This window comes from Notechis scutatus, chromosome 4 (assembly GCF_049901735.1).
Source record: "Notechis scutatus isolate UNSWTSFEM ecotype Mainland chromosome 4, rNotScu1.2, whole genome shotgun sequence".
NCBI classification, from domain to species: Eukaryota; Metazoa; Chordata; class Lepidosauria; order Squamata; family Elapidae; genus Notechis; species Notechis scutatus.
This window is the reverse complement of record NC_142012.1, coordinates 162,379,651-162,398,371: the sequence shown is the minus strand read 5'-3', so window position 1 is coordinate 162,398,371 and position 18,721 is coordinate 162,379,651. Positions and strand designations below refer to the sequence as shown.

The 18,721-nt window shown below is 44.5% G+C and overlaps 1 protein-coding gene and 1 long non-coding RNA gene across 3 annotated transcripts in view; one reads left to right on the top strand and one right to left on the bottom strand.

The window, feature by feature from the left end:
- On the top strand, positions 1 to 343 carry LOC148130990 (uncharacterized). Its single transcript, XR_015749536.1, has 2 exons — positions 1 to 105; positions 236 to 343. It is a non-coding gene; the product is annotated as an uncharacterized LOC148130990 (long non-coding RNA).
- Positions 268 to 18,721, bottom strand: part of CLCN2 (chloride voltage-gated channel 2) — a 143,325-nt gene continuing 124,871 nt past the window's right edge. For both annotated transcript variants that reach the window (XM_087965430.1, XM_087965431.1), the window contains 4 exons: positions 10,437 to 10,475; positions 2,785 to 2,889; positions 1,924 to 2,010; positions 268 to 1,335 (listed from right to left, as the gene is read on the bottom strand). In XM_087965430.1, coding sequence (XP_087821556.1) covers positions 1,141 to 1,335; positions 1,924 to 2,010; positions 2,785 to 2,889; positions 10,437 to 10,475 — 426 coding nt within the window. In that variant the 3' untranslated portion in view covers positions 268 to 1,140. The remainder of the gene's footprint in view (positions 1,336 to 1,923; positions 2,011 to 2,784; positions 2,890 to 10,436; positions 10,476 to 18,721) is intronic.

Below are 18,721 nucleotides of genomic sequence, written 5' to 3'. Positions count from 1 at the left end.
TTAACCATTAGGCTAAACTGGCTCATACTGATACCCACCCTTCTCTTCACCCTAGCTGTGACCTGGGCCATGTCAACGAACAAACCAGGCCAGATTCCCACCACCGTCGATGGCTTAGATCAGAGGTCTCCAACCTTGGCAACTTTAAGACTTGTGGACTTCAACTCCCAGAATATGCTGGCTGGAGAATTCTGGGAATTGAAGTCCACAAGTCTTAAAGTTGCCAAGGTTGGAGACCTCTGGCTTAGATAACACACCAGACACTCCTTGGTTTACAATATAGCTCTCTATTTGTATTCTTTTCTGTAATTAAATTAATATAGATAGATATGTATAAAAAAAATATTCGGTACGTACATACAACCATCTTTCTTTCCCTCTCCTCTGCCTGTGGATTCCAGCATGAGTGGGTTCCACAGAGAGAGGAAGGTGGAAGGGAAGAATTCCAGGATCTGGCAAAAGGGAGGAAATGGGTTGCCTGGTTCAGTAGTTCAAGAAATCCAGTGTTGGTTTTTATTCAGGCCCGACCAAGAACACCCCCCACCTCCCCAAATCCCACCCATTATTTAGGATTTCTCCCACAACGGGGATTAGCCATACATGGTACGGCTGGGTCAGCGCTGAAGGTTTGGAGGGGAAGATTCACAACACGGGGAAGAGAAGGCCAGAGGTTTCAGCACAGCTGCCCACAAGATGCTCCACGCGCGCCGAAAAGTTCCTTTTTTCCTTTCAAACCTGACAACCGGGGCACAGGGACGAGACCGCGAGGAAGATGGATGCTTCCCCAGCTCCTTTCCCAGGTGGAACGGCCACCTGCCAAGCTGCTGAGAACCAACCAACGAGGTCTTCAAGGATGCTCGGAGGGGGCCGGAGCGAGATGCAGGGTGCAAGGAGGTATGGAGAAGTTGAGATGAGAATGGGGAGGTTAAGTCTGAAATCAACCCTGAGACCAAGGATGGAGCAAACGGGGCACCAGGGAGCCCAGCTTCAAGGTTTTGGAAGGCAATTCTCCAGTGATGCCAGTCTCCAAAACTGGAATGTAAAAGGCATCCTTTAGAAAGAGGCCCAGCTGCAAGAGCAACAGCCCAGGCGTGGCAATGATGAACCGTCTCTCGGTTGGCAGGCTCTTCACACCCGTCGTCACTGGTACTTGTCGTCGCTCTCGGAGGGGCTGAACTCACGAGGGATGGAGTGTCGCTGCCGCCGATCCCACAGCTGGTGGATTTCGGTGGCCTCCATGTCGCTGCTGCTGGTTGTGCTATCCCGGAAGCTCGCCAGCGGAGGGCGCACCTTCGCCCCTTTGGCGGTGACCGAACCCTCAATGGCTTTGCGCAGCTGGAAGAGAGGAAGAGGAAAGGGTGAGCCGCGGTGGCGCAAGGGGTTAGAGTGCAGTAGTGCAGGCTACTTCTTTGCCGCATATAGCAGGGGTCCCCAACCACCGGTCCGCGGACCGGTACCGGTCCGTGGAACAAATCCTACCGGGCCGCTGGTTTGCTGGCGCCGCCATCTTTTTTTGATGAAAAAGTGCTTCCGGTGAGCTTTTCCGGTAGAAAGCTCACCGAAGCACTTTTCATCAAAAAGATGGCGGCGCTAGCGCTCGTGAGCTTTTCTGGGTAGAAAGCCATTTCTACCCGGAAAAGCTCACGAGGCTTATGCCGCCATCTTTTTGATGAAAAAGTGCTTCCGGTGAGGTCACCGGAAGCACTTTTTCATCAAAAAAGATGGCGGCGCCCAGCTAATGCCGGTACCGGGCCGCGCCATAAAAAGGTTGGGGATACCGGGCGCGGCATAAGAAAGGTTGGGGATCACTGGCATATAGGACAAAACCTACGACATTGGCATGACGGCGTGACATTGGACAAAACCAACACGAACCTCTGAAGAACCACGATTCTTGGGGAGACCCTTCTAAGTGCTACTCACCTCCTTGAGGGACACCACGCCAATCAGGCGCCCGATGCTGGTGACGTAAGCGTGGTCCACTCCCAAGAGGGAGAAGATGGTGTGCGTCTGGAAGAGATGGGAAACATCTCAGCCGGGCATCGCAACATACAGAACAATTGGCACCCCAAAAGCTCCATCCATACGATCAAATCAATGTAAGGGAGACCTTTGCCCGTGGCACACTGATGCCAACAGTGCAATAGAGGCTAAGTCGAGGACGACCTGATAAATCACCCAGCTCTGCTTTGGGCCTGTAGGAAGTTAGCACCCTACCCCTCTCCTAGAAAAATGAAATATCCTAGGAAATATGAAAAAGGCTGAATATTTCCCCTAAAAAGAGTAGAAACTCAGGAGCAGAAACTCACCTCAGAAGCAGAAGCACACCCCCCCCCACCTTTGTTAATGGGTGGGCCATTAAGGCCTGGGCCGGAATACTTTACATAACAAAGATCTCCAGGAAAAAACTATAGCAATTGCTCAAAAGCCCCTTTCAGTGCATCATCATCCAGCCAGGCTCAACCAAGCTTGGGACTCAGGACAGCCTACAGAGTTGCCCCTGCATGGCCCCATGGGAGTCTGACAACCAATCAGAATACAAGCTCCAATTCAAATCTCAACGGAGGGTATATAAGGGACTCTCAGGATCTCATCCCTCTCTCTTTTCCTTCATCCCGAAGTATGTGATCGTCCTTTTCACTTTGGAGCTCCCAGGCCATGTGGTCCTGTCCGCCATTAAACCATCTTCCCAAACAGCCTCCCTCTTTCCAGTGTCTTTCCCCCCCCCACTTGGAACTGAACCCAGAAGGATCGTTCTTCCAACAGGACCCACAATCTACCTACCTTGTGCAAAGAGGTCCGTTCGACCAGCTGGAAGGGAGCCGGATCGATCTTGCAGTTGTTGAAGTTGACCAGCTGATCGAGTTGCCGCTCCTCCCATTCCATAACCTACAAATTCAGGAGACGCATTAAATGCAGCAGGACTGCTCACATTTATTTTATTTTTTAATTGCATTTACTGTATAATATCGATGAGTGGTGCAGTGGCCTAGAGGCGGAGCGCCTGCCTCACAATCAGGAGGCCGTGAGTTCGATCCTCGATTAGAGACAGATAGTTCTCTCTCTGGGGCACAAGGAGAATATACCTGCTGAATATAACTCGGCATTGGTGACGGGAAGGGCATCCGGCTAGTAAACACTCTGCTTAACTCAATTCAGTTGCCCAGACTGGACAAGGGATTATGAGGTTGTTAAAAGATGATGATTTACTGTATAATATTTACAATATTTTCCCCTGAATATCAACTGTTCAAGATCCATCGATAAATGATTCTCTCACTCCAGATGGTCACGAATCTACATATAGACAGGAAGTTTAACTGGCCCTGTGGTGCAGCCAGAGCAGTCTGGAGTTGAACATGCTTAACATGCAGAGATGTTAATAGATTTTAGGAGAACCTCTCCTATTCTATCACTTCTTATAATATCAGGAGACATAGCATCAATGGTAGAGACCTTCAAATTTCTGGCTTCTATAATCTCCCAGGAGTTGAAATGGACACCTAACTTTGGAACCACCCTAAAAAAGCCCAACAAAGGATGTTCTTTCTGCGCCAACTCAGAAAGCTCAAACTGCCCAAGGAGCGGCTGAAACAGTTCTACAGAGGAATGACTGAGTCTGTCATCTGCACCTCTACAACTGTCTGGTTTGGTTCTGCAACCCAACAAGACAGACACAGACTTCAGAGGATAATCAGGACTGCAGAAAAAACAATGGCTACCAACCTGCCTTCCATCGAGGACCTGTATCCTGCACGAGTCAAAAAGAGGGCTGGGAAAATATCTACAGACCCCTCACATCCCGGACATAAACTGTTTCAACTCCTTCCCTTGGGAAGCCACTATAGGGCATTGCCTACCAAACTAGGCCACAAAGACAGTTCCCCTCCCCTGCATATATCATCACTCTGCTAAACACCTCACTCCCACAGCCTTATGCCTAAGGATATCTATCTATGTAATAGGGTTGCATTGCTATTGCCCTTCTCATCCTTCCTATTGCCTATTCTCACTATACTTGTGTTATCTTATGACTTTTTTTTTTTAACAAAAATTTTTACTAATTTTGGGGATCACTTTGGAACGTTTATCTTATGATTTGTGATTTATCATTTTGTTGCTTATATGTACTACAAACACAAACAGCTTCTGCACTGGAGACAAATTCCTGGTGGGTCCAATCACATTCATGGCCAATAAAGAATATTCTCATTTCTATATTTCTATTTTCTATTCTATTCTATTCTATTCTATTCTATTCTATTCTATTCTATTCTATTCTATTCTATTCTATTCTATTCCTATTCTATTCTATCCTCTTCTCTTCTATTCTCAATTTTCTATTTCTATTTCTATTCTCTATTTTCTATTCTATTCTATTCCTATATGCTATGCTGTTCTATGCTATTCTATTCTGTTCTGTTCTATTCTATTCTATTCTCAATTTTCTATTTCTATTCTCTATTCTGTTCTGTTCTGTTCTATCCTAATCCTAATCCTATTTTTCAGTACAGATAGTGTCTGGTTCCATACAACATGCTACAGAAGACTACCACTGAGATTTGTTAATCTGGGTTTAACATTTAACATATTAAGAGAAGTGCTACAGATTGGCATACAAACTGAAAATCATGCCTGAAGGGATCTAAAAGTTGAATCTCCCTTGTATTAATTTTAAAATCCTAATGATTGCACCCTACCGACTTTGGAAGATGTGACTGTTTTCAGATAATATGCTTCCTGAGGTAGCCTATTTGGGATTTTCATAATTTTTGGAATAACGAACTAACCACACATGGGCTGGATTTGCAGATACAAAGCCATAGAATTTTTTGTAAAAAGCAATTCTAATCAAATTTTGCAAGTTCTGTGAATTATCTGCAAGGTCTTTATCTGGCTAAGTAGGTTTGTTTGATCACAGCCAATGTGCGAATAATTTAAAGCAGATAGGTGATTAAGAGAAAGACTAACTGGTGCAACCACAGGCAAGCTTATTTCCCCAGCTCTTAGCAACAGATAAGACAAACCACCTCAAAGGCTTCTGCTTGTTAATTATTTGCTCTAATTCAAAGAAACGCAGAGATGCATGGATTACTGAGTATTGGAGATCTTTATGGGCAGCGCATTATCAGATTGTTCCCAGCACTTCTTGATTAAGGCAATTGCAGCAATCTCATGCTCTATCAATGGCACAGGGCCTGTTTTACACATGGTCCAAGGTTCAGTTGCAAGCCTCTCCAAGTTCAGGAAAAATCAAGAAAGGGTCCTTTCCCCACCCCAGATATTAGAAAGTGACAACTGGGTTGATTTAATAAAAAGCTGACAGACCCACTAGGTAGACTAGACTAGACCTGAGAATCAGCTCCACAGGTAGACTAAAACTATACTTTATTGAAATATAATAGCACAATCTTGCGAGACTGATTGCATTGGAATATAGAACAACAGGGTTGGAAGGGACCTTAGAGGTCTTCTAGTCCAACCCCCAGCTCAAGCAGGAAATCCTGTATCATTTTAGGCAAATGGCTGTCCAAACTTTTCTTAAAAACCTCCAGTGATGATTCACCCACAACTTCTGGAAGCTTCTCCATTCCACTAATTTAATTGATTGATGCATTAATTAATTAAAATATTATACATCCTCTCCTTTTTATAACCCAGTAAATCAGGGAGGCCTCTGCCAGAGTTACTCATCTTGTTGTTTTGGACTTAAAATAGGCTTTACCCCTTTGGTCTAGGCCAGGCCTTCTCAATCCTGACCGGCTCAAGTTTGACTCAGCCTTCTATCCTTCCGAGGTCGGTAAAATGAGGACCCAGGTTGTTGGGGGTGGCCCTAAACGAATGTAAAACTGAACCCATACATGCAACCTTCTACAACGCTGTAACAAATCTGGGACTGGGACAACTATTAACCAACAATACTAGACTTAACAACTGCCTCGATCTCATCTTCTGCAATAGTTTGAATTCAATTTACAGAATACAAATTAAAGAACCCTTTTCCAACAGTGACCACAGCAGGATTGACTTTTGTCTCAACATATGTCCACACAAAAATCATCACAATGATGTGATCCCCAATTGTAACTTCAAAAAAGGCAACCATGGTCTTATAGACAAAAATCTCTCGTCCCTTGATTGGCAATTTCTATTCACTGGATGCAATACTGTTTTAGACCATTACAATATTTTTTTACTTGAAGTCAAAAGAGTCATCAAACTATATGTACCAATAACAACTCCCAAAACCAGGAAAAACAGATTACCCATAACAATAAGGAAGCTTCAATCCAAAAAGAGATCACTTTGGCGGAAAAACAAATCTGGTCATGTTGCCAACTTCAAAAGCCGATACAAAAATGTATGCCACCAGATAAAAACTGAATGCACCAATTATCACATTAAACAAGAGGAAAACCTTCTGTGCACCAATTCCACCCGCGTTTCTACAATTTTGTAAACAACAAACCAAAAGACTCAAGGCCCATCCCATCCCTGAAAGGACCTAATGGTAAAGACTGCAACGACGACACCATTAAAGCCAACCTCTTTAACACATTCTTTGGCTCAGTATTTGTAAACACCAATGGATCATGCCCAGTATTTCCTAGCTGAACCACAGAAAACTACAATGATCTAAGACATATCGATTTTACAGAAGACATTGTTGAAAAAGCACTGCGCAATCTAAAACCATCTCTATCTATTGGACCGGACGGAATATGTGCCTACTTCTTAAAAAAGCTATCCACTGCCATAGCAGAATCTCTAAACATAATCTTTGAAAAATCTTTCAGGACCAGCTCCTTGCCATACCTATGGTCACAAGCCACGGTCATCCCCGTCTTCAAAAAGGGAGACCCCAGCCTAGTTGAAAATTACAGACCAATCTCCTTATGCTGTGTCACCTGCAAAGTCATGGAATCAATTATTAACAAATCCATTATCCTCCACTTAGAGACAAACAACCTACTCTATAATAAACAATTTGGTTTCAGAAAAAAACTATCCTGTAACCTGCAACTCTTACACTGCAAAAACATATGGACTACACAACTCGATCAGGGCAAAGCAATAGACGCAATCTACATAGACTTCTGTAAAGCCTTTGATTCAGTGGTACACGACAAACTACTCCTAAAACTAAAATCTTATGGTATCTCTGGACACCTGCATAACTGGATAAAAGCATTCCTGGCAAACAGACAACAAATGGTCAAAATTGGGAGCGTCCTATCAAATTCTGTACCTGTCAACAGTGGTGTCCCCCAAGGCAGTGTTCTAGGACCAACTCTCTTCATACTCTACATAAATGACCTCTGTGATCATATCAAGAGCAACTGCGTTCTCTTCGCTGATGATGTAAAGCTATTCAACACCACCGACAATGCTGCTACCCTTCAAAAAGACCTTGACTATGTATCAGAATGGGCAAACAAATGGCAACTTTCAAATCTCAATAAATAAATGCTCTGTCTTACATATTGGCAAAAAAATCAGAAAATAAAATACAAGCTGAATAGTCAAGACCTTGTTGATGATCCAATCTCAGTCAAGGACCTTGGAGTACTCATCTCTTTCCATACTCTACATAAACAGCTTAGTGCTAGAGCCCACTGTAACTATATAGCCAAAAAGGTGTTAAGAGTTGTTAACCTAATCCTACGTAGCTTTTTCTCTGGTAATATCACACTACTAACTAGAGCATACAAAACATTTGCTGGACCAATACTTGAATACAGCTCACCAGTCTGGAACCCACATTACGTATCTGATATTAACACAGTTGAGAAAGTCCAGAAATATTTCACAAGAAGAGTTCTCCACTCCTCGACTCGTTGCAGAATACCTTATGCCACCAGACTTGAAATTCTAGACCTAGACAACCTAGAACTACGCCGCCTTTGGTCCGATCTAAGTATGGTATATAAAATCATACATTGCAATGTCCTACCTATCAATGAATACTTCAGCTTCAACCATAACAACACAAGAGCACACAATAGATACAAACTCAAGGTTAACCGCACCAAAACTTGATTGCAGGAAATACAACTTCAGCAACAGCGTGGTCAATGTCTGGAATACTCTACCCGACTCTGTAGTTTCTTCCCCAAACCCCAAAAACTTTAACCTTAGACTGTCTACTATTGACCTCACCCCTTTCCTAAGAGGTCTGTAGGGGGCGTGCATAAGCGCACCAACGTGCCTACCGTCCCTGTCCTATTGTTTCTTTTTTTAAAAAAATCTTATATATATCCATTTCATGTATTCATAACTATGCTTATATTCCTATTATCTTGTAAGCGATTGACAAATCAAATAAATAAATAAAATAAATAAATATGCCAACTCTGTAAACTGCTTAGAGAGGACTGTAAAAGCACTGTGAGGCAGTATATAAGTCTAAGTGCTATTGCTATAAATTTAATCTAAGTGCTATTGATATTGCTATACATTTAATAAGAAATTCTAGTCCCCAAAACCTGGGTGGGGAAGAGAGATTGTGAAAACCAAGGGACCACATAAAACTACTAGCTTTCTATTCAAGGGCCCGTTTTGGATGCAGGTAAGTGCAGGGCACACACGGAGGTTCGGGGAGGGTGAAAAATGGGCCTCCCAGAAGTTCAGAAAGTTTCCCGTTTCCAGAGAGCCTCTGGAGGCCAGGGAGGGCGAAAGCCCCCCCCCCCCCATGGTGCAGGAGACCGACTAGGCTACACCCACCATGGCCACGCCTATCCAGCAATCGGGCAGAGAACCCTTTGCTAAAATTTTTGAAGCCCTGCCTTGCTTTTAAACCTATACACAGCAGAGGTGGTCTTCAGCAGGTTCTGACCAATTCTGGAGAACCGGTAGCGGAAATTTTGAGTAGTTCGAAGAACCGGCAAATCCCACCTCTGACTGGCCCTGCCCCGTCTATTCTCCACCTCCCTAGTCCCAGCTGAATGACTGGGTCTTCTTTGGTTGCCCTGCACAGGAGAACGGAGCTGGAAAGCAGGTTAGTGGGGTGGGGAAGGAATGGGGATTTTGCAGTATCCTTCCCCTGCCACACCCACCAAGCCACGCCCACAGAACCGGTAGTAAAAATATTTGAATCCCACCTGGGAAAGCCAAGGAAAATCACCAAGACCATAAAAAAGGAAAACCTTAGAATATTTTGGACATGTGATGAGACACCTGGAAAAATACGGCTTACTTCACTTAATCCTCCAGGGAAAGACTGGAGGCAAATGAGGTCCAGGCAGAAGAAGAACATCATGGCTGCACAATCTAAGGCAGGGGTCTCCAAAGCTGGCTGAGGAACTCTGGGACTTGTAGTCCACAAATCTTAAAGTTGCCAAGATTGGAGACCCTTGATCTAAGGCAGGGATCCCCAACCTTTTGACGCCCGGTTCGGCATTAGCTGGGTGCCGCGTACGGCATCAACTGGGCGCCGCCATCTTTTATGACGAAAAGCGCTTCCAGTGACGTCACCGGAAGCACTTTTTCGTCAAAAGATGGCGGCGCGCTTAGCGCCCGGTGAGCTTTTTCGGGTAGAAATGGCTTTCTACCCGGAAAAGCTCACCGAAGCGTTGGCGCCGCCATCTTTTTGATGAAAAGCGCTTCCGTGAGCTTTCTACCCGGAAAAGCTCACCGGAAGCACTTTTTACCAAAAAGATGGCGGCGCCCAGCAACCAGCGGCCCGGTAAGGCTTGTTCCGCGGACTGGTATCGGTCCGCGGACCGGCGGTTGGGGACCCCTGATCTAAGGGACTGGTATGGACAAAACTTGTTCAGAGTTTTGCAGCAATTAATTCAGCGCCAGAAAAATAAACGCAGGTGGCTGATGCTTCATTTAACATCTTTATAAACATAGTAAGTAGATTTTACAAACCAGGTGTAGATTTCTCCAACATGGAGCAAACTCAGACAGAAACATATTGCAAGTAGCTCCAGCAGGCAAGCAAGCAAGTTAGTTTCATTTTCAATAGACAGAACTTCACATAGCTGCAGTGCTGCAGAGCTTAATACAGAGCCACGCCTAGGCTACTTCTAGTTTCAGTTTCCAAACAGTTCTCATTGGCTGACTTAATTGCTATGGCCTATTCATTGGCTGACCTTGTTACCAAGCTCTATTCCAGTTCATGAATATACTCCTGACAAAACTCAGCAGCACTTTTTCATGCAGCTGTTGATAAAAACAGGATCGCCAATGTCCGATGACGGATAAGGCACAAGAAACAGATAACAGATCATCAGAGTTGGAAGGGACCTTGTAGGTCATCTAGTCCAACCCCTGCTCAAGCACCATTTCAAGAATGAGGAAGAACCTAGCACTGGCTATCCAGTCATAAACTTGACTTATTTTTGTGAGCGTTGGCTAAGGAGGTGGCAGAAATGCTTCTCCTTTCAAAGTTGGAGCATCTCAGTCAAGATGGGAGACTCCTAGAAACTTACCTCAGTTGGAGTCATCTCGCTAACTGGATCAAATTCGTCCTGCAAGAGAAACAAGGAGAGGAGGGATTATTTACCATAATGTGGGGAAAAGGGACACAGGGTGTGACTGGACAGTGGAAGGAGGGGAGGCCCAGCTGAAGGGGTAGAAGTCAGGAGAATCAGGAGCTGGCAAAAGAACTTGTGATGACCCGGGGTGTGGCACAAAAATAACAAAGTCAAAAAAGTAGATAAATTCCCTTTAATACCTCCAACTTGGCCCCCAATGTCCAGTTATCCGCGGCTGGAGATCAACTCTTCCAAAAACAGTCTACAAAGGGAAGACATGCAGTCCGAACCCAAAGTAAAGATAAATTAGAAATAAAAAAAAAACCCAACACAAACCACACTGGAATCCTTAACACGACAGGACAGGATAATAAACTGCAGACTTCCAAAAGATAACGCAGCACCCACAGTTGGGAGGACGCCAAAACCCAGATAAGCCTCGACAAAGATAATGCACGCTTTGTTTCCAGCAAGGTGCTGTGTGCAAACGCCCTTCTTATATTCTGTTCTCACAGCTGCAACTAATGAAAGGGATCAGGGCCTTTTTCTCTCCCGTAAGCCACGTTGTTCCCTTTTCTGTTCCTCCCTGCATGCCCTAGGATGAAGAGGGGATGGCCCTGGGTCTTCCTCTGAATGCCCAGCCGGATTGTGCCCTTCCCCCATTTCTTCCACAGCCACCAGAGCCACACTCCCACTCCCTGTCAGCTGCTCAATCTCTTCCTCAGAATCAGACTCCAACAAGGAATTTGAATTCTACAGGAATTTGAATTCTTTATTTTCATTGTATGCATATACACAATATACATACAACAAAATTCACATAATACCCAGAGACCAGACCCAACACACACACACACACACACGATAATCCCCAAACACCCCCCCCCACCCACCAAAGTTCCCCAACCCCTGAAAACACACAAGCACCCACACAACAGACCAAGTAATACTGTCCAACAGCTCACTGATGGTGGTCCTTAAGTTTGTTGTTAAGTGCAATTATAGCTCTGGGATTAAAAACTGTTCAGGAAACGTGTGGTCTGAGTTTTAATTGTTCTGTATCTTCTGCCAGAAGGCAACAGTTCACAAAGATTATGAGAAGGATGGGAAGAGTCTCTTGAGAATGTTGTGCAACTTCCTCACACAGCGAGATGCAAAGATGTCATCCAGGGCTGGTAGCTGGAGCCCGACGATATTCTGGGCTTTTTAAATGATTCTCTGTAGAGCTTTTTTTGTCCGCTACAAAGCTACTCCCATACCATGCAAGAGTGCCGTATGTCAGGACACTCTCAATGGTGCTGCGGTAGTAGGACAGAAGTAGATGCGAGATAGATTTATCTTCCTGAGCATTCTCAGGAAGTACAGCCTTTTCTGTGCCTTCTGTGCCTGTCATCTACACCTCTATAACTGTCTGGTTTGGTTCTGCAACCCAACAGGACAGACACAGACTTCAGAGAGTAATTAGGACTGCAGAAAAAAACAATTACTACCAGCCTGCCTTCAATCAAGGACCTGTATACTGCACAAGTCAAAAAGAGAGCTGTGAAAATATTTACAGACCCCTCGCATCCCGGACATAAATTGTTTCAACTCCTTCCCTCAAAACGACGCTATAGAGCAGGGGTCCCCAACCACCGGTCCGCGGACCAGTACTGGTCCGCGGAACAGGTCCTACCGGGCCACTGGCTTGCTGGGCGCCGCCATCTTTTTGATGAAAAAGTGCTTCCGGTGAGCTTTTCCGGGTAGAAAGCTCACCGGAAGCACGCCATCAAAAAGATGGCGGCGCAGCGCTTCCGGTGAGCTTTTCCGGGTAGAAAGCCATTTCTACCCGGAAAGCTCACCGAGCGGAGGCCGCTTTTGATGAAAGTGCTTCCGTGAGGTCACCGGAAGCACTTTTCATCAAAAAAAGATGGCGGCGCCCAGCTGATGCCGGTACCGGGCCGCGGCATAAAAAAGGTTGGGGATCACTGCTATAGAGCACTGCACACCAGAACAACTAGACACAAGGACAGTTTCCCCCCGAAAGCCATCACTCTGCTAAACAAATAATTCCCTCAATACTGTCCAAGTATTTACTAAGTCTGCACTACTATAATTCCCTATTAATTTTGTCATCACTCCTTATCACCCATCCCCTCCCACTTGTGGCTGTATGACTGTAACTTTATCACTTGTATCCTTATGATTTATATTGACTGTTTCCTAGTATGATTTGATTGCTTATTGTACCCCATGACTATCATTAAGTGTTTTACCTGATGATTCTTGACTCTTGATGAATGTATCTTTACTTTTATGTACACTGAGAGCATTTGCACCAAGACAAATTCCTTGTGTGTCCAATCACACTTGGCCAATAAAGAATTCAATTCAATTCAATTCAGTTCAGTTCAGTTCAGTTCTGTTCTGTTCTGTTCTGTTCTGTTCTGTTCCGTTCCGTCCCGTCCCATCCCATCCTATTTACAAGCATGTTAGCATTCAACAGTCCATGAGAGGTCCTCCAAGATATAAATGCCCGGAAATTTAAAACTACCAACCCTCTCCACCTCCTCACCAGTTATATACAACGGTAAATGTACTGGAGGTCCTGGACGTACAACAGTTCATTTAGTGACTGATCAAAGTTGCAATGGCACTGAAAAAAAGCAACTTAAGATCGTTTTTCACCCTTATGACCGTTAAAGCATCCCCCCCTCCTCCAGTCAATGTGTTCAAAATTCTGACATTTGGCAACTGGCTCATATTTATGACAGTTGTGGTGTCCCTGGGGTTACGGGATGCCCTTTTGCGACCTTCTGACAAGCAAATTGAGTGGGGAAGCCAGATCTGCTTAACAACTGTGCAATCAACTTAACAACTGCAGTGATTCACTTAACAACAGTGGGAAGAAAGGCCGCAAAACAAGGCAAAACTCACTTAACAAATGTCTCATTTTAACAACAGCAATTTTAGGCTCGTTTGTGTAAGTTGAGATAACGTTGAAAAGACTTACAGTGCTGTATATGCTACCTGAATATACAGGTAGTCCTCAAGTTATGACTGTAATGGAGGCAGCTAACCATTGTCAGAATTCCTAATAGTCATAAAATGGGTCGCCAGATGACCTTTTTCGTATAAGGGTCATTAAGTGTATTGCCACTGTTCTCAAGTGAATCTGTGATTATTCAGTGAAACAACTGCCGTTGTTAAGCGAGTCAGTGGTTCACTGTGGTCGTGGTTTTACTGAAAATCAGAAGTAAATGCTGGATTTTGGCAGAGCTGTGGTTAAATGCAGTTACTTGACTATGAGACACTGCAATTGAGTGTGAATTTAGTGTCTGTTCAAAGTTAAACGGCACCGGAAACAAAGTGACACAATTGATCCTTGCACTTACAAACACTTGTATCATCCTTAGGGTCACATGACCAAAATTCAGGGGCTTGGCAACTGGCATGCATTTATAACAGTTGCAGTGTCCTGGGGTCGTGCGAATGCCATTTGAAACCTTCCAAGCTAGCTTGCAACGGAAGGAATGGAGGAAGCTGGATTTGATTAGCTCAATCAAAACAGAGCTGGAAGGGAACTTGGAGGTCTTCTAGTCCAACCCTTTGCTCGAGCAGGAGAGACTATATACCATTTTGGACAAGTGGTTGTCCAGTCTCTTCTTAAAAAACCTCCCATGTTGGAGCAACTTCTGGAGGCAAGCTGTTCCACTGGTTAATTGTCCTCACTCTTAGGAAACTTATCCTTAGTCCTAGGTTGCTTCTCTCCTGGATTAGTTTCCATCCATTGCTTCTTGTCCTGCCTTCTGGTGCTTTGCAGAATAAATTGATCCCCTCCTCTTTGTGGCAGCCCCTCAAATACTGGAACTCTGCTCTCATGTCCCCTTAAGTCCTTCTTCTCTCCAGACTAGCCAAGCCCAAATCCAGCAGCCATCCTTCCTATGTTTTAATCTCCAAGCCTTGAACCATCTTAGTTGCTCTTCTTTGCCCTTTTTCCAAAGTCTCAACATTTTTTTTTTTGGTCATGTGGCGACCAAAACTGGATGCAAGTATTCCAGGTGTGGCCTTACTGAGGCTTTATAAAGCGGTATTAATACTTCACCTGAGGTTGATTCTATGCCTCTGTTTGTACAACCAAGTGTCTCATTCACTTAACAGCAAGAAGTTCCCTTAACAACCGTGGCATAAAAAGGAAGGGGTGGGATTCAGATGGTTCGTACCGGTTTGGGTGAACCAGGTGTTAAATTTACACCTGGTTCACCCGAACCGGTAGTTGAACTGACCAGCTGGGCCCGCCCACCCTGCCCCTCCGCTCCCAGGAGTCTCCACCTGGCCCGTTTTGGATGCAGGTAAATGCAGGGCCCGCGTGGAGGCTCTGGTAGGGGGAAAAACAGGCCTTCTGGAAGTCCAGGAACGGGCCTGTTTTTGGCTTCCGGTGGGCCTCCAAAGCCCGAGGGAGGATGTTTTCGCCCTCCCAGAGGCCTGGGGGAAGCCTCCGGACTCTGGGGAAGGGGAAAAATGGCCCACCCGGAAATTCTGGATGTCTAGAAATGGGCCTGTTTCCGGCTTCCGTGGGCTCCAAAGCCTTGGAAAGGCTGTTTTTGCCCTCCCAGAGGCCTATGGAACTCACTTAAGTACTGCCTTGTTTAGGAACTGAAATTCTGATCTCATTTGTGGTTGTAAGTCGAGGCCTACATGTTAGTGGGGATTTGAACTAGTCTGTTGTGCCAGTCCCCGGCTGTTTGGTTCGTTTTACGGTTTAATGCACTGTGCAAGCCCACATTGGGGGTAAAATCAGTAACCAGGTTTACGTATATCATGGGAATGTAACGCCAGGACCCCCTGACTCTTATCATCTCTCGACTACGTAGACTTTCACCTCCTCATTTGCGTTGGTGCCTTAAATCAGGGTCTCAACCTTGGCACTTTAGGCTTGTGGATTCAACTCCCAGAATTCCTCAGCCAGCTTTGCTGGCTGAGGAATTCTGGGAGCTGAAGTCCACAAGCCTTAAAGTTGCTAAGGTTGGAGACCCCTGCCTTAAATCATACCTAGGACCTTTCCAGTATCCAGGAGAGCAGCTGTGTTACTTGATGCTTCCGTCAATAAAAGCCAGATATTGCATTAGCATCTTTGAACAAGGGGACCGCGTCACTGTGTACATCGTAATAAAGACGGAGCTGCAAAGAGCTACGCTCCTTGAATGGATATTTCTCTTTGGAAAATACATTCCGTGAGCCCAGACATTTATTTCATGTCTTTCTTGCAAGAAAAAAAAAGGAAGCATTTGTCAACCAAAGGAAGATAAAAGGCAAGGATAGCCAAAATTCACCCAGTGGGGTTGTCACTATTTCAGCCCCCTTTTGCCATCTTCTTAGAGACAGGTAGAAGATCACCAAAAATCACTTTTAGGATGCAGATTTATTTTTAGGATAGAAAGATGGAAACGAGGAAGGGAAGCTAGTAATTCTGAGGCAGGGATGAAGGCAAGAAATATTTAGGATTGGTTGTTCCAGAGGGGAGATGGCTCTAAATAAATCAACTGGTTTGTCAAAGGGAGATAAGAGGATTTGTTTCGAGCTACCGCTAACACAAAAACACAATCAAAATGAGAGCTGAAACTGTGCGGAAGGTACTCGAGGGTGGCCATACAGGTAGTCCTTGACATACGTCCATCCCTTTAGTGACTATTCGAAGTTAGAATGGCACTGAAAAAGGTGACTGGTGACCGTGTTTCACACTTACGACCACTGCAGCTTACGACTTACGACTGTGGCCATGTGATTTAAAATTCGGGCGCTTGGCAAAACCCTGTTATTAACTTAACCACTGCAGCGATTCACTTTGCAACGGTGTCAAGAAAGGTCATAAAAGAGGGCAAAACTCACCGAACGAGCTTAGCGACCGAAAAGTTGGGCTTCGTTGTGGTCATAAGTGAAGGACTACCTGTACGTTAGAGCAGTGTTTCTCAATTAGGGGAGCTTTAAGAGGGCTAGATTTGGATTTCTAGAATTCACAAGCCAGAATTCTGAGTTGCCCAATCTAAAAGGCAGTATATTAGAGGGTTGTTTTTTTTAAAAAAAATCCCAAAACAATGCAGAATTTGGGGTTCCTGTACAAATTGTTACACAAAATGAGCTCAAAGAATATCAACCATGTTGTTCCAAGGATTGGATAGCTCAATGCTTTTTGGAAGCTCAAACCAGGTGGAATTTTATCAATGTCAGGCACTTTATATATACTCTGAGTCCTATTTATAGGCCATAATTAAGTGTGCATTGTGTGTGCTTCTTAATCTTAAGATAAGATATAGGCACACGTTAATTGGCAAGTTATTATCTATAATCAGTGATTTTTCAACCTTGGAGACTTTAGCAAGTAGGGGTTGTCAAAATCAACACAACTGTGCCACATCCAAGATATCTTCTAAATGATAAGGATAGTACAAGTCAGCAGAGCTTTGGGTTGGCCAGGATTTGCAGACTCTTTATTCTAAATATATTCGCACGATATTATGTGAACAAAGATCTGTAAAACCCAGAACAGGGTTTCTGAGCCGTGGCAACTTTAAAGACGTGTGGACTTCAGCTCCCAGAATTCCCCAGTCAGCACAGAATTCTGGGAGTTGAAGTCCATCCATCTTAAAGGAATTCTGGGTGTTGAAGTCCATACTTCCGTCAATCCAGCCTAACGTTGCATTTAGCATCTTTAGCAACTTGACTGCGTCACTGTCTACATCAGGGGTGTCAAACTCAAAACCTGCAGGCCGGATCTGCTCTGCGGGGCAGCCCTAGAAACAGCAAAGGACTGGCCTGTGGGGGGTCTGTTAGAAAAATGGGGCACAGGCAGGGCGCCCCCCCCCGCAACCGCCTTTGGCCTCCAGGGTGGGTCCAGGAAGCCTACCAGGCCCAAAACGGAGCCTCCAGAGTGCCGCAAGGAGGCCGTCCTTGACTCAGAAGGTTATAAAAGGGAGGAAAAGTAAAATACTTTACCTTTCAGACTTGCAGGATTCTGCTACTGTAGCCTACTGTATGCCAACAATTTTGTAGTTCAATTTCCTACGGAGTCAGATTCTTGATCTAGTCTCTCTCTCTCATAAGGTGATAAAGTAGATCAAGTAAGTATTGAAAAAACAAAAACACAGAAACGTATGCCTCCCTATTTTTATCTATCTATATCTATATCATCTATATCTATATCTATATCTATATCTATATCTATATCTATATCCATCCATCCATCTATCTATCTATCTATCTATCTATCTATCTATCTATCTATCTATCTATCTAAAAGGTGAAATAACACTCATGTATCATCACAAAATCTCCAGAACCGTAAAGCCTACAAACTTGAAATTTGGCACTCTTGGCTTTTAGGTACTCACTAAGAAAGGATTTTTCAAAATGACCATCGGAGCATTAGTATTTCCTATATTATTATTATTATTAACACGCTCTGATGCTAAGGAGTTCTACTTCCCACCCAGAAAGAAATCTGGTTCCAAATGCAAAACACAAGCAGAGGAGAGGAGTTTCAGTCTTACTTTCATAGCACCAGGCAGCTTTAGTACGGAACAGTTGAGCTAAGTTATGCCCAGGCTCCTTGCTGTCTCCCTCTTGCTCACACAGCAGATACTGTTTCAGTTTCCAAACAGCCCTTAACTCTCTCACACACTGATAGGACACTAGCTAGATGAATACCAATGGATGCTGGTAGGCAGAGGCACAATTTTTTTGCCCTTATTTGCCTCCCTCAAAACTAAGCCCGATCACATAGTTTCATAGTGAAGCATGGGTATCAAGATAGTAAGTTTATAAAACCATGTCTGTGGTGGTGCAGTCCTGTGTCTGCTACACCCACCATGGCCATGCCCCCACCGGGGCCTCCATGGTCAAATCCAATCCTGATGTGGCCCTCAATGAAATTGAGTTTGACACCCCCTGGTCTACATCATAAGAAAGGCTGAGCTGCAAAGAGCTACCCTTGTTGAATTGATTTCCCTTTTGGAAAAATATATATTCCGTGAGCCCAGAGATCTCTTTCGTATGTTCCTTGCAAAACCAAAAAACCAAAAACCTGAGACCACGTCAACCAAACCGTCTGGGGAATTCTGGCAGTTGAAGTCCACCCCTCTTAAAGTTGCCACGGTTGAGAAACACCGGTTTGGATCGAAGGTCGTAAAGAATACAAGGTTAATGCTAAACTTTGCGTAAAAGAGTTTGTATGGATAAACAGGCAGATTTTTTTTTTTTTTAAA